Source organism: Diabrotica virgifera, chromosome 5 (assembly GCF_917563875.1).
Source record: "Diabrotica virgifera virgifera chromosome 5, PGI_DIABVI_V3a".
In the NCBI taxonomy this organism is placed as follows: Eukaryota; Metazoa; Arthropoda; class Insecta; order Coleoptera; family Chrysomelidae; genus Diabrotica; species Diabrotica virgifera.
The window spans coordinates 119,630,003-119,643,689 of record NC_065447.1 but is presented as its reverse complement, the minus strand read 5'-3'; the positions used below and the strand labels follow the sequence as shown (position 1 = coordinate 119,643,689).

Below are 13,687 nucleotides of genomic sequence, written 5' to 3'. Positions count from 1 at the left end.
TTTGAACTGAGGTCAGCAGTTTTAATACTTTAAAGTGAAAAACGTAATGACATGAAAGACTTGTTCTATGATGAAGAATCGTTGTCAAGATTAGAGTATCTAGCTGACATTTTTGACAGACTCAACACGCTGAAAATGGTTCTTCAGGGAGAAAACACAACACCCATCACAGTCAATGGGAAAATAAACTACTTCAAGAAAAAGTTAGTTCTTTTTTGTTCTCAAATACAGGGGAAGATTGTATCTGCATATTTCCTACGCTGTCATCATTTTTGGAAGAAAAACAAATATCTCCAATACTAGATGTGGTTGCTGATATAATTCTTCACTTGGAATCTCTTCAAGAAAGTTTTAATAAATAATACTTCTCTGAAGATTATTCCAAAGTTGACCAAAAATAAATCCTTTTGCAGGAACCTCACCAAATGAGTTGGAATTACAGGAAACATTCAACGATCTAACAGAAGACAGTTCTATGAAAGACAGTTTTAAAGAGAAATCCTTAATTGACTTCTGGATCGGGTGTAAATCCGAGTATCCAATGCTATTCCGGCAAGCTATGCTGTTTTTGATGTCATTTGTCACTAGTTACTTGTGTGAGACGGGTGAACTATTGTATATAAAAAATAAATATAGAAACAGACTAACAAGTGTTGAAGAGGACTTAAGAAAATAAAATTGAGTTGAATTACTCATGCAATTGACACTTTAATCACAGGCAAACTGCAACAATCTTCGCATTAATCTCAATACAAAATCACTAATTTTGATTTCTGTTGATTTGTATCTTTTTTTATTGGTTGATAGTTTGTACCAATTGTACTGTATAATATTGCATGATGATTTTGTATAGCTATGAGTAATAAACGTATATCTGTATATATTTTTCATCCGACGCCCTGAAGGGCACGGATTATGAGAAAGAAGAAGAAGAAGTATATATTTTTAAATAAAAATTAGAAAGCATGATTGACAAATAATTATATTTATTGTTGTCTTCATAAAAAGCTTGAAAAAGTGAATGAATAATTAAATTTCAAGTTATATTATTTATTTAATTAAAATAAAACAAGCCAATGGACATGTTTTTGATAGTAAACATGTTTCTAAAAAAATAGGACCAGGGGTAGTATTCCTTCCCTTCCATGCCCCCCGATGTTCGGTGGTACGCCAAAATCTTCAAAATATTTGAAGTGGTACGCACTTGCTAGAAGGTTGGGAACCCCTGGTTTATAACAATCTTATCGACATCCCGATCAACTGTTACCCAAAAAATTAGTGTTCTACGGGTCAAAATACCTAAAAAAACTTGGGTAAGTCCATCTAAATAAAGGAGCCCGTAGCACCCCCTCCTGGCCACAGCACTAATTTGTTTATAAGCCAAAAATTGTTTATAACTTTAAAACATTGCTGAGGCTACTTAAATAATCCGATTTCAATTCTGTAAAGTGCATTAGATAGGTGGAGTACTTCTTTATATGTAAAAAATTGACAAATCTTTGTACTTATGTTCTGGTTTTTGTTGTGCAAGATTTTAAAAAATTTTAATTTAAAAAAAAAGTTTAGATTGCAAAATTATTATGCAAAATATAGTAAGTCAATTTTAATGAAATTTGGTGTACGGGTTTAGCACATTACAAAAATTTTTTAAGCGAATTAGGAAGGTTCCAAGTGTAACCTAAGTGATGGAAAATCATTGAATAAGGACAGGCTTGTTTTGCCCCCTTATTTTATATTTATTGCTATTTTGAAGCAAGGGTGATAAATTAAGACTTTTTAACCAATCGCATCTGATAGAAAATTTAATTATCTTTGTTTTATTCCTATAGGACTTTGTTCTAAAATGAATAGTTTTTAAGTTATAAGCAAAAAAAGTAGAAAAAAAACGAAATTTTTAAATATTTTATTTTTTTTATTAATGTTCCGGGCATATTTGAGAAGGAGCATAAATCAATTATTATTAACGAAGTTATCACCTAACTTTATCCGCAGAAATCTGAATGCCACCTCTCACATCCACCTAAAAACAGATCCTTACTGGTCTAAAAAGCTTAGTAATTGTCAAAGAACCAATAAGATGCAAATTGGAGTTAGACAATCAAATTATACAACAAGTAATGACCTTCAAATATCTGGGAATTAATCTATCAGCCGACAACAATATCGAAGAAGAGGTAAAAGACCAAATAATTAAAGCCAGTAGAACGGCCGGATGCCTAAACAACACAATTTGGAAAAACAAACATCTAAGATTGGAAACAAAGGCCCGAATATATAAGTCAGTTATTAGGCCAGGTATGACTTACATGGCCGAAACAAGACCAGATACAAGCAAAACATGAAGACATCTGGAAACCAACGAAATGAAGATCTTAGGAAGGATTGCTGGAAAAGGACTACAGGATAGAGTAAGAAGTGAGGAAATCAGACGCATATGTGGGGAAGACAACATAAATACCTGGGTAAAGAACAAAAAACAAGAGTGGAATGAGCACATAAGCAGGATGTCTGAATCAAGGATAGTAAGAATAGCCAGGGACAAGTCACCGTTAGGCAGGAGAAGTATAGGACGCCCAAGGAAAAGATGGAATGACAACTTAGGGGCAGAATGAAAGGCACCGTTGAAGAAAAACTGGCAGTACTGCCTATATAAAAGAAGAAGAAGATTTTGTTTCTTTAGACGGGTTCTGATGGGCATTTGTCCTTTCCGTATCTTTCCAAATTCATGATTTTGAAGAATGGACTAAAAACTGACTCTTTGAAGTTATATAACGTAACTCAGAAAGAATAATTGATTTACGAGTCTTTGGGCAATGAGAACTTTTGGTCAACATGACTAAAGCTACCTCTCTGCAAACCTTCAGTCAATATAACTAAAACCACTTTTACATAAGTAAATAAGAAATTAAATGGGAAAATCACAGTGATTGGCTGTATACCATGGTTTAAACAAACTTACAATGAAGTAAAAGCTTCTTATGTATAATAGTAATAGTATATATTTATTAAGATTATAAAATTATCAAAATGGATTATAAATACCTTTAAAACGTTTCTAATCCAGTCCGACCATCATCAGTGAAACATTTTGAGAGTAGATGAAACTAGCCATATTTTTGGTTGTAAAAACCCTTAAGCCGGATCCACATCAATAAAAATTTATGTTGTACGTTGTATTTGAGACAAATGTGTGCGTTGACATTTTTGTTGATGTGGACTGTGCGCCGCAAGAATTTATGCAAAAATATTTTCGTGACGAACAACACACGCTATCGGTCGTGCTGTCGGTTTCTCAGTCGACTTCAAAGAAATTTTCACCACAAAGCGATGTTAGTGTGGACTTGATTATCCACTAGTCGCTAAGTGGATTCAGCAGTACAACACACAAAATAAATATTTATGTCGTAAAAATACTTGACCAGATTTAAATTTGTGCCACAAATATTTTTTCTGTATTTTAAAATGCAACACACACACACACACACACACACACACACACACACACACACACACACACACACACACACACACACACACACACACACACACACACACACACACACACACACACACACACACACCACACACACGACACACACACACACACCACACACACGACACACACAGATACACAGACAGACACACAGACAGACACACAGACACACAGACACACACACACACACACACACACACACACACACACACACACACACACACACACACACACACACACACACACACACACACACACACACACACACACACACACACCACACCACACCACACCAATTTTATTGATGTGGATCCGCCTTTAGATTACATGATAAATGTATCAAAATATAAAATTGCGATGACACGAGATTGATGTTAAAGGTTATCACATATACAGTGAGCACGTAAAGGTTGGAATAAATTCTTTATTTCATAAACCGGTGTGTTTAAGCAAAAATACCGACACAGATCCATTTTTTATTTTAAATTATGATTTTTTGGCATATAATATATCATACTAGTGACGTCATCCATCTGGGCGTGATGACGTAATCGATGATTATTTTAAATGAGAATAGGGGTCGTGTGATAGCTCATTTGAAAGATTATTCAATTCTCTATTCAGTAATATAAACATTAACATAATTATTTATAGTGGGTGCTCTAAAAAAATATTTTTTTTTTCAATTAATTGAGACAAAAAGAAGAATGTATGTAATTTATTTAATTCGAGATACATTTTACTGTTGTCAGAAAACAGGAAAAAATGTTTATTCCACAAATAAATATTGTTCTTCGCTTAAATTCAATATTAAAGCTGCCACCCGCCTTCCTCTTGGCAGTTTAAACACTTCATTTAAGCGAAAAGCAATGTTTATTTTGAAAATAAACATTTTTTTTTCTTTTTTCTGACAGCAATAAAATGTATTTTGAGTTAAATAAATTACAAGCATTCTTCTTCTTGTGTCAATTAATTTAATTAAAAAAATTTTTGGACACCCTGTATAAATAATTATGCTAATGTGCATATTACTGGATAGCGAATTGAATTACCTTTCAAATGAGCTATCACACGACCCCTATTCTCATTAAAAAATCATCGATTACGTCCTCACGCCCAGATGGATGACGTCACTAGTATGATATATATGCCAATAAATCATAATTTAAAAATAAAAATCCACCTGTTTCGGGATTTATTTCTAAAGTCGCCCATTTATGAAAAAATGAATTTATTCCAACCTTTTCGTGCTCACTGTATATCATACATATACAGTGATGGACGCGCTAATAACCGGCAAAATAGCACAAAAGATGTAAACCGTATTAAGTTGTGAGATAAAATGAAATGAAACCAGTCGAGCTGGGAAATTTAGCGATATTAACTTATAAATTTACATTATATTGTTTACCACCTTTAGACGTATCGGACGAGTTTGGCAACTACCACTGTCGCAGTGACAGTTTTAGTTGACATACTCCTCTGATAAGTGTAAACGTCGGAAACAATCAATATAATGTAAATTTATTGTTTAATATCGTTAAATTTCCCAGCTTGAGTAGTTTCATTTCTTTTTATCTCACAACTTAATACATGTTCCATATTTTGTGCTATTTTGCTGGTTATTAGCGCGCTCATCACTGTATATGTGATACATCTCCCTGCTGGAAAAATGGACAGTTAGACGATTGAGACAGATACGATTAGTTGGCTGGTATCATTTGTCAGACTAACTGTCCATTTTTTGAGCAGGGAGATGTATGTTCCTTTAAATGTACAGTCGGAAAAATGAAAGATTACCCATGAACGATCACATCAATCACTTATTTTGTATTTGCTGTATTTTTCTATAACAAACGTTTGTTATTTACAGAAGAAGACAGCAAATACAAAATAAGTGATTGATGTGATCGTTCATGGGTAATCTTTTATTTTTCCGACTGTATATGTGTATGCATGTGTACCAAAAATCTGTGTTGGTCTGTTGGTGAGTGACCAGTCTAAACCCACATTATGGCCACAACATGGAAAGGTTATTCTTTTATAATTTCTATATTCCAAATAGTCACCATTTTTGTGCAGCTAACAAACAATATTGTTCGTCTATAATTATTTGTTTCCCATTCCAAGTCCTGACTATTATATCAAAAAATTAACATACCGGTAACTTTTTTTTAGATGGAAAATTTATTCTTGAATTGGAAAGGGCAAGGGAAGGTGAAAGGGTGTCTTGGGTATCTGTTCCCAGGAAAACCTTTTGGCCACCTCAAGGTACTGCCGCCTCAACCCCTGCTTATCGACAGGATAATAGTACATCTCTTAGTGGTAAGTTTTAGTTAAGTTTGTGCTCATTTTACTTATCAACTGCAGTGAAGAATTGAAAGTAAAGTCTTTATAGATAGACACTTTAGGAAACTTGTCAAACTAATTATGAAACAAATTTTTATTAAACAATCTTCCTATTACTTTTGAGAAAATTGTTTCTGAAGTTTATTTCTGTTTAAAAGTCAGTTTTATAATTTACTAAACATTTTTATAGTTAAGATGTACTAGTACTACACAAAAACAACAAAATTACAAACAACACAAGAGAAACAGAAACTATAAAAATGATCAGGTTATAAATATGCAAGGTGTAACAAATATTTTACAAATCAAATCACTCTTGATCCTATTGGGACCGTGCAACTTCGGCAAAGCGACCCCTATTTCTACGCTCTGTACTTTTATTCGCACTTTTAATTATATTGGCCAATTATATTAGTCCTGGTTACTGGATAATTGTCAAGGCCATAGTCCAAAAAAATAGTAAGAAGAAAAAATAAGATTCAGGTTATGTTATGAAAACGTGAACAATTGTATGTAGTAAATAAAATTAGTTATTAAAATGCAGTACTGCACTCAAAATACAATTAATTAAATTTACCTTTATATAATAATTGCATATCATATCAATATTGTGGAGCAATATATAATTTTTCTGCTTCAATGACAGAAGGTATGAAATATACGTCAATTTGACAATTTCAATTGACAATATGAATTATTTAAGATAGTTGCAATATTTCTCCGCGACTCGCGCACGGTCGTTTCTCGTTTCCCTTCCAAGTACTTGCACACCGCGAATAGGTATGTTAATGTCATATTATAATTTTGCAATAATTGAATGGATTTGACTGTTACCTAATAAAGTTCATTTTATCTAACAATAAAACACTGAAAACTATTGTTTTCGATACTTCCACAAAATTTATTACAAATTAATGTTACTACAGCTGTTTCGGCACAGTGCCTTTCTCAAGTGATTTATTTTACTATGTGATGCTGAATTTTAAAAACCAAGCAATATGTCACTACTAAACGTATATGCGCCTACAGAAAATGTGAACAGAGAAGAAAAAGAAAAATGGTACGTTGATATAGAGGAAGAAATAGAAAAGATACTCAAAGAGGACACAATCATGGTACTGGGAGACTTCAATGCCCAAATAGGGAAAGAACAATACACTGAAATTGTAGCAGGAAGGTACACAATACATGAAAGGACAAATCGTTGGTACCTATGATTAATGTGATTCCTAATACATTTCCAGTGAAAATAATAACTCTGATAAGTGTTGGCGATACAATTCTTTTTGTATATGCGTGTCCGCGAAGATTATAACTCCCAAAATATTTATAACGAAAATATGTAGTTCATAATAGATGCCGACGAAAACAATTATTTCCCTTTCTGTTTCTGTTTCTACCGACGAAACAATTATTTCTGAGAACTTTTTAGTAATTATAATTTTCGTGGTCCCACAGAAGAAATTATGTTTTTTGCTGATACTCCTCAAAAAATAATTTTTTTCGCTAACACTTTATTAGGGATTATAATTTTCACAATCATATAATCGAAAATAATATTTTTCGCGGCGTTCATTGAAAGTTCAACTCTTATCGACATTTTTCGGAGTTATACTTTTCGTAGGCGGCAGCGAAATAACAATGGGCAGTGATTATGCAACCTAGCAACAAGAACAGATATGGTCATAAGCAGTACAAAGTTCCCACATCCTAACAAACACAAAATAACGTGGATATCACCAGATCAGCGAACTAAATCTCAGATAGACCTAATTTTGATAAACAGGCGGAGACAATCATCAATTAAGGACGTAAGATCCTACAGATGAGCCTGTGCTGACTCAGATCATTCAAAAGAAGAGCAAGTAAGAAGGAAATATCAGGAAGGAAGAACTGGAACAATATCTAACAATGGATGACAATCAAGAATGTGTTGATGTGAAACGGGAGTGGAGCTGCATAAAAGAGAGGAAGCAGCAGAAAAACTAATTGGCAAAAAGAAGAAGGAGAAGAAAAAAGAATGGTACAATATCGAATGTCAAAAAATTATGGAAAGAAAAGTGAAAGCGAGATTAAAATGGATAAGAATGAACACGGCAGAAGACAGAGAAAACTACGAATTACTGAGAAATGATGGCAAAAAAGTAAACAGAAAACAAAAACGACAATGGATAGATCTAAAGATTTAGTGGAGTCAATGAAGGTTTTCACCTCCGATTTCGTTGAACCTCCATCGATTTTCATGAAAATTGGTAAGTATGTAGGGGATACCTCAAGAAACAAAGGTGACATGGTGCCGACTTGCGCTTTTACCCTGGGGGAGGATGCCACCCCTTCTCGGGGGTGGAAATTATTTTATTAAAAATAATACCACTAATCGATAGAGGGACAAATTATAAGTAAAATTTGTTATATAAAGTTATTTCAATAAATCAATGGTTTTTGAGTTATTAAAGATCAAAAGTTTTGATTTTTCCTGAAAAAATCCATGTTTTAAAGCAGTTTTTCATAAATAACTCAAAAACCATAAGTTTCTTCAAAAAAGTTATTATTACCAAAATCGAAGATAATATAAAAATAAATAAGCTCCTTTTTCGAAAAATCCTTTATTACATATACAAAGTGAGTTATATGCAATTGAATGTATATTTTTTTCCGCGAGTACTCAAATCTTAGTATTCAAGCTTAAATAACAGGAAAACGATGCACTTTGTTAAATATAGATATTAAACATTTTAATAAAGTACTTAAAGGTAACTATCAAAAAGCTATATAAGAAGTCGATAGCATCAAAATTAAGCAAGTTATGATGGAAATAAGAGGACCCTTTCAGATTTTTTAGGGAAGAATGAAAAATGAAACATTCGTCATTTCCACAAAAATTTAAATTTATAGTAACCCATTTAAAACTTTATTTATTTTAACATGAGTAATAACTTCAACAATTTTGACCGGTTTAGAATGCATATTTTGAAAAAAAAAATACGATTAAAAAAAATTTGAATTTTTCAAATTTTCGTGAATTTCATTTTCTTTTGATAATAACTCCAAAAATACTCGATATACTTAAAAAATGGTAGAGAACAAAATTTTAGTTTTAACTTTATTTAAACTTTTTCTATTTTTAATATTTTTTTACGGCAAAAAATAACCGAGATAGAAACATTTAAAACCTAAATTTTACTGCGAGAACCATGTAACCGGGGCCCTTTCACCTTGTATTTAAAAAAAAAATAAAGGATTTAGAAAATTATGTTTAATACAGTGTTATAGAACTTTTACTTAGCTTTGTAATGGTTTTTGGATAAATCTCATATTTCAAAATTTAACGGAGTTATTTTAAAAAAACCAATAACATTTTCTTTGGAAAAATTTTATAGCGGAGATTTTGTATGTATACAGGTTGTGGGAAGTCCAATTAGTCGTTTGTTGTAGGAGATACGAAAAAGGTTTATTTAGGTGAGATTGGGGCATAGATAATATCAGAATTTAAATACATTTCCAAATATACAGGGCCACCCATATTGACAGGGTGAAACAAAATTATCTTTTGTTTAATGGAACACCCTGTATATTTTTACATTTTTGGATTCTCCTCTATGTTTTATTTCTTAAAATATCAGGTTTTGTGATGTTATACGAAGTAGTTTAAAATATAATTACGTTTTTATTTTCAAATTTCATAGCAATATTCACCCTCGTATAATTGTATTGATTTGACATCAGAAAATCAATTTATGTTCAAGTGATTTTTAATATAATCTATTATTGTTAAAAATTATTAATCTAGCAAAACGTTTAATTTTAGCTAATACAGGGTTGGTCGAAACTGAATGAGTGTTTTCTCAAAGTTTGAGAGTATGAGTTTTCTCAAACGGAGCAGCCTGTAATGCCTGTAATGAGCATTGTAATGAAATGCTATTGTATGGCACTTTATTATTTCCCACCCTGCCAGTGAGAACTGAATTTATTTTTGAAGTCCCTAACTTTATGTCTTTAATTATTTTAAATATTGTAAACGATTAAAAAACAATCAAATTAAATTGAAATGAATAACCAGTGTATATCTTCCACATTTACTTCATATTTAACGTAGCCTGTACCATAACATTGCACAGATTATTATCCCTGTATAGCAACGATATACCATGAATGTGAATTCATACTTGAGAAATGTCCTATATCCAGTCTCACAAAAAAAGGGATTCCTCAAACATAATATATATGCAGACGTCGTCTGTCCATCGTGTAGGTAGTCTACCTCTACCTCTTCTGTTTTCTCTTGGTCTCCACACTGTAATTTTTTGGGTCCACCTCCCGTTCTTCATTCTGGCTACATGGCCCGCCCAATTCCACTTCAGCCATGCTACTCGCTCTAAGACATCTGTGACGCCTGTCCTTCTGATTTCTTCGTTTCTGAGCCTGTCTCTGAGAGTCAGTCCAAGTAATTTGGCAAGTTGCTCTTGAAGATGTCTGATAGAGCTCCATATGCGGCCCATGCTAAGGTGATCCTTCTCTGTAATTCGGCAGTTTGATTGTCCCTGGCAATTTGGATTTCATGCCCTAAGTATTTATATTTATGGACCAATTATAGGTAGGACCCTTGGTCCATTTATAGGCATGGCATACTATGCAATAAAAACTAATACTTAATCTAGAAAAGAGGAAAAGTGATAAAGTGATTTTTTTAAAATGATAATATATTGTTACTATGGAACGCTTAGATAAAATTTGAACCTTTTTTTTCTTCTTTTTTGGCCTTTGGGAACTGCGCCCATTTAGCCAGCAACACCTCTTAAAATCAAATCCAATCGAACAATCAAGGGTAGGGAAGTGAAAAAAAAAACTTTTCGCACCCGTGTCGTTCAGGGTGACTAACCACAGACTAAGTAGGGATACGGGATATTATTAATTTACACGACTAATTTTATGATCTAAGTTTCAATTTACACGACATAACATAATCTAGAAGAATCCTAAAGATTGACGGTTTGTTCAAAGCTAGTATATAGTCATATTCAATAGTTTCTTTGTGTCACATATTTGTCACATGCAAAAAATATATGATCCAAGTCACTTATTGTATTGCAATTTTCGCACAAATCCGTCTGTATTACACTGAGTTTAATATAAATTTGAACCTATCTAACAACAAAATACTTGGATCACAGAATATTATATCCTGGTGTATTCTCTGCTTGGGATCTTCCATAAATAATAAACAATAGATAACTTTTTATTAATTTCACGTCTTAAATCAATTATGTATCAAATACACTATCGATATTATTTAATAAACAACTCAATATATTCCCGAAGCCGTGTCAAATATCTAAAATTGTTAGATACTGTCTGATTGACAATATGCTGACAATATTCTATTCGACTGAGTGCTTTGTATGACAAAGATAGATTTGGAAAACATTTTTCGAATCCTGAAAAAATCAATAAATCAAAAATCAATTTTTGAAAAATTTAAACGCAGAATGAAAGACTAAATTATTACCGAGGGCCGAAAGTCTCTTATAATAAATAAAAAGTTTATTTTGAATGAGATATTTGAAATTAGAAATCACACTAAATTTTCTCTTAGTTTTTCACCCCTGTAACTTATTAAAATAAACATAAAAGTTCTCAGGGACTTTCGGCCCTCGTTAATAACGTAATCTTTCATTCTGCGTTTAAATTTTTAGAAAATAGATACTTATTAGTTTAATCAGGGTTCGAAAAAAATTAATCCCATTTGAATACCATTGGAGCAGAAAATTATGTACCGATCCCCTTAAGAAAGATCTACAAGGGAAACCTAAGAGCATCAGGTTACCAATGAATCGCCTATGCAGATGATATAGCGATAGTAACAAAAACACGAAAAATCATGAACAAATTATTAATGAAGTTTGAAGAAGAGGTAAAGAAGATGGGACTAAGAATTAATGAAAAGAAAAGAAAACTAATGAGACTCGGAAAAGCTGAGCAAAACAGAGAGATAAGGATAGGAAATAAAAAATTCGAGGAAGTACAAAAATTTAAATACCTGGGCGTTATGATAAACAACAAAGGGGAAAGAAAAACGGAGATCGAAGAAAGAATAACTGCGACAGACCGGGTATACCAAACAAATAGAAAACTACTAAAGAGTAAAATATTGACCAAATAAACAAAAATGAATACAGTGTGGGCCAAAGAAAACAGTCCACCTCGATATTTGGCAGTATTTTTAGATTTTAAAGAAATGACAAAACAGATCGATTTTTGATCTAATGGGGACACATTTTTACGGTACTTACATACATCTGTCATTTGTCAACCCCCCTCCCTTTCACTTCCCTCACCTCTTATTTTTAAATAGGGAATATGGGTCGTGTGCTAGCTCATTTGAAAGGTTATTCAATTCTCTATTCAGTAATATTAACATTGACATAATTATTTATACAGGGTGTCCAAGAAAAATTATTTTGAATTAAATTAATTGACACAAAAAGAAGAAAGTATTAATTTATTTAACTCAAAATACATTCTACTGTTGACAGAAAACAGAAAAAATGTTTATTTGATAAATAAACATTGTTTGTTGCTTAAATTCAATATTCAACCTACCAAGAGGCAGATGGGTGGCAGTTTGAACATTGAAATTAACGATAATTAATGTTTATTTATCAAAAAACATTTTTTTCTGTTTTGTGACAGCAGTAGAATGTATTTCGAATTAAATAAATTACATACATTCTTCTTTTTGTGTGAAATAATTTAATTAAAAAAATGAATACTGAATAGAGAATTCAATAACCTTTCAAATGAGCTAGCACACGACCCCTATTCCCTATTTAAAAATAAGGGGCGGGGAAGTGTAAGGGAGGGGGTTGACGAATGACAGATGTATGTACCGTAAAAATGTGTCTCCCTTAGATCAAAAATCGACCTGTTTCGTCATTTCTTTAAAATCTAATAAATAATGCCAAATATCGAGGTGGACTGTTTTCTTTGGCCCACACTGTATATACAGGGTGCGCCAAACCTCTGGTTTTCTTTGATTACGGCTAAACTATGGGATCTACAAAAAAATGTTTTTAACAAAACTAATGTATATCAAAACCGTCTATAATTTAATATTATTTTTAATTATACAGGGTGAGTCAGAACGTCGGTATGAACCAAAGTTATATTTTTTTAAATGGAACACCCTATATATTTAATGATTTTTGAATATACTTTTTTAAAATATGAAAAATTTGTATAAGGTCTTATTGGGACCGTGCAAGTTCGGCAAAGCGACCTCTATTTCTACGCTCTATACTTTTATTCGCACTTTTAATTATATTGGCCAATTATATTAGTCCTGGTTGCTGGATAATTGTCTAGGCCATAGTCCAAAAAAATAATAAGAAGAAAAAATAAGATACAGGTTATGCTATGCAAACGTAAACAATTGTATGTAGTAAATAAAATTAGTTATTAAAATGCAGTACTGCAAGCAAAATACAATTAATTAAATTTACCTTTATATAATAATTGCATATCATATCAATATTGTGGAGCAATCTATAATTTTTCTGCTTCAATGACAGAAGGTAGGAAATATACGTCAATTTGACAATTTCAATTGACAATATGAACTATTTAAGATAGTTGCAATATTCTCCGCGACTCGCGCACGGTCGTTTCTCGTTTCCCTTCCAAGTACTTGCACACCGCGAATAGGCCTAAAGTTAATAATTTTCGAAATATTTACATTTTTATTGAGAAATGGTAATATTTGTAGGGCTGTGGATTATGTTTCCAAAGTAATAAAAATTTAAGTGGTAGGTGGTTTTTATAATATAGTATCATTTTTAAATAATTTAA

At 32.2% G+C, this 13,687-nt stretch overlaps 1 protein-coding gene across 2 annotated transcripts in view; it reads left to right on the top strand.

Moving 5' to 3' along the window:
• Positions 1–13,687, top strand: part of LOC114343548 (protein hairless) — an 86,031-nt gene that overhangs the window by 29,189 nt on the left and 43,155 nt on the right. For both annotated transcript variants that reach the window (XM_050650265.1, XM_050650264.1), the window contains exon 2: positions 5,672–5,818. In XM_050650265.1, the coding sequence (XP_050506222.1) occupies positions 5,672–5,818 (147 nt within the window). The remainder of the gene's footprint in view (positions 1–5,671; positions 5,819–13,687) is intronic.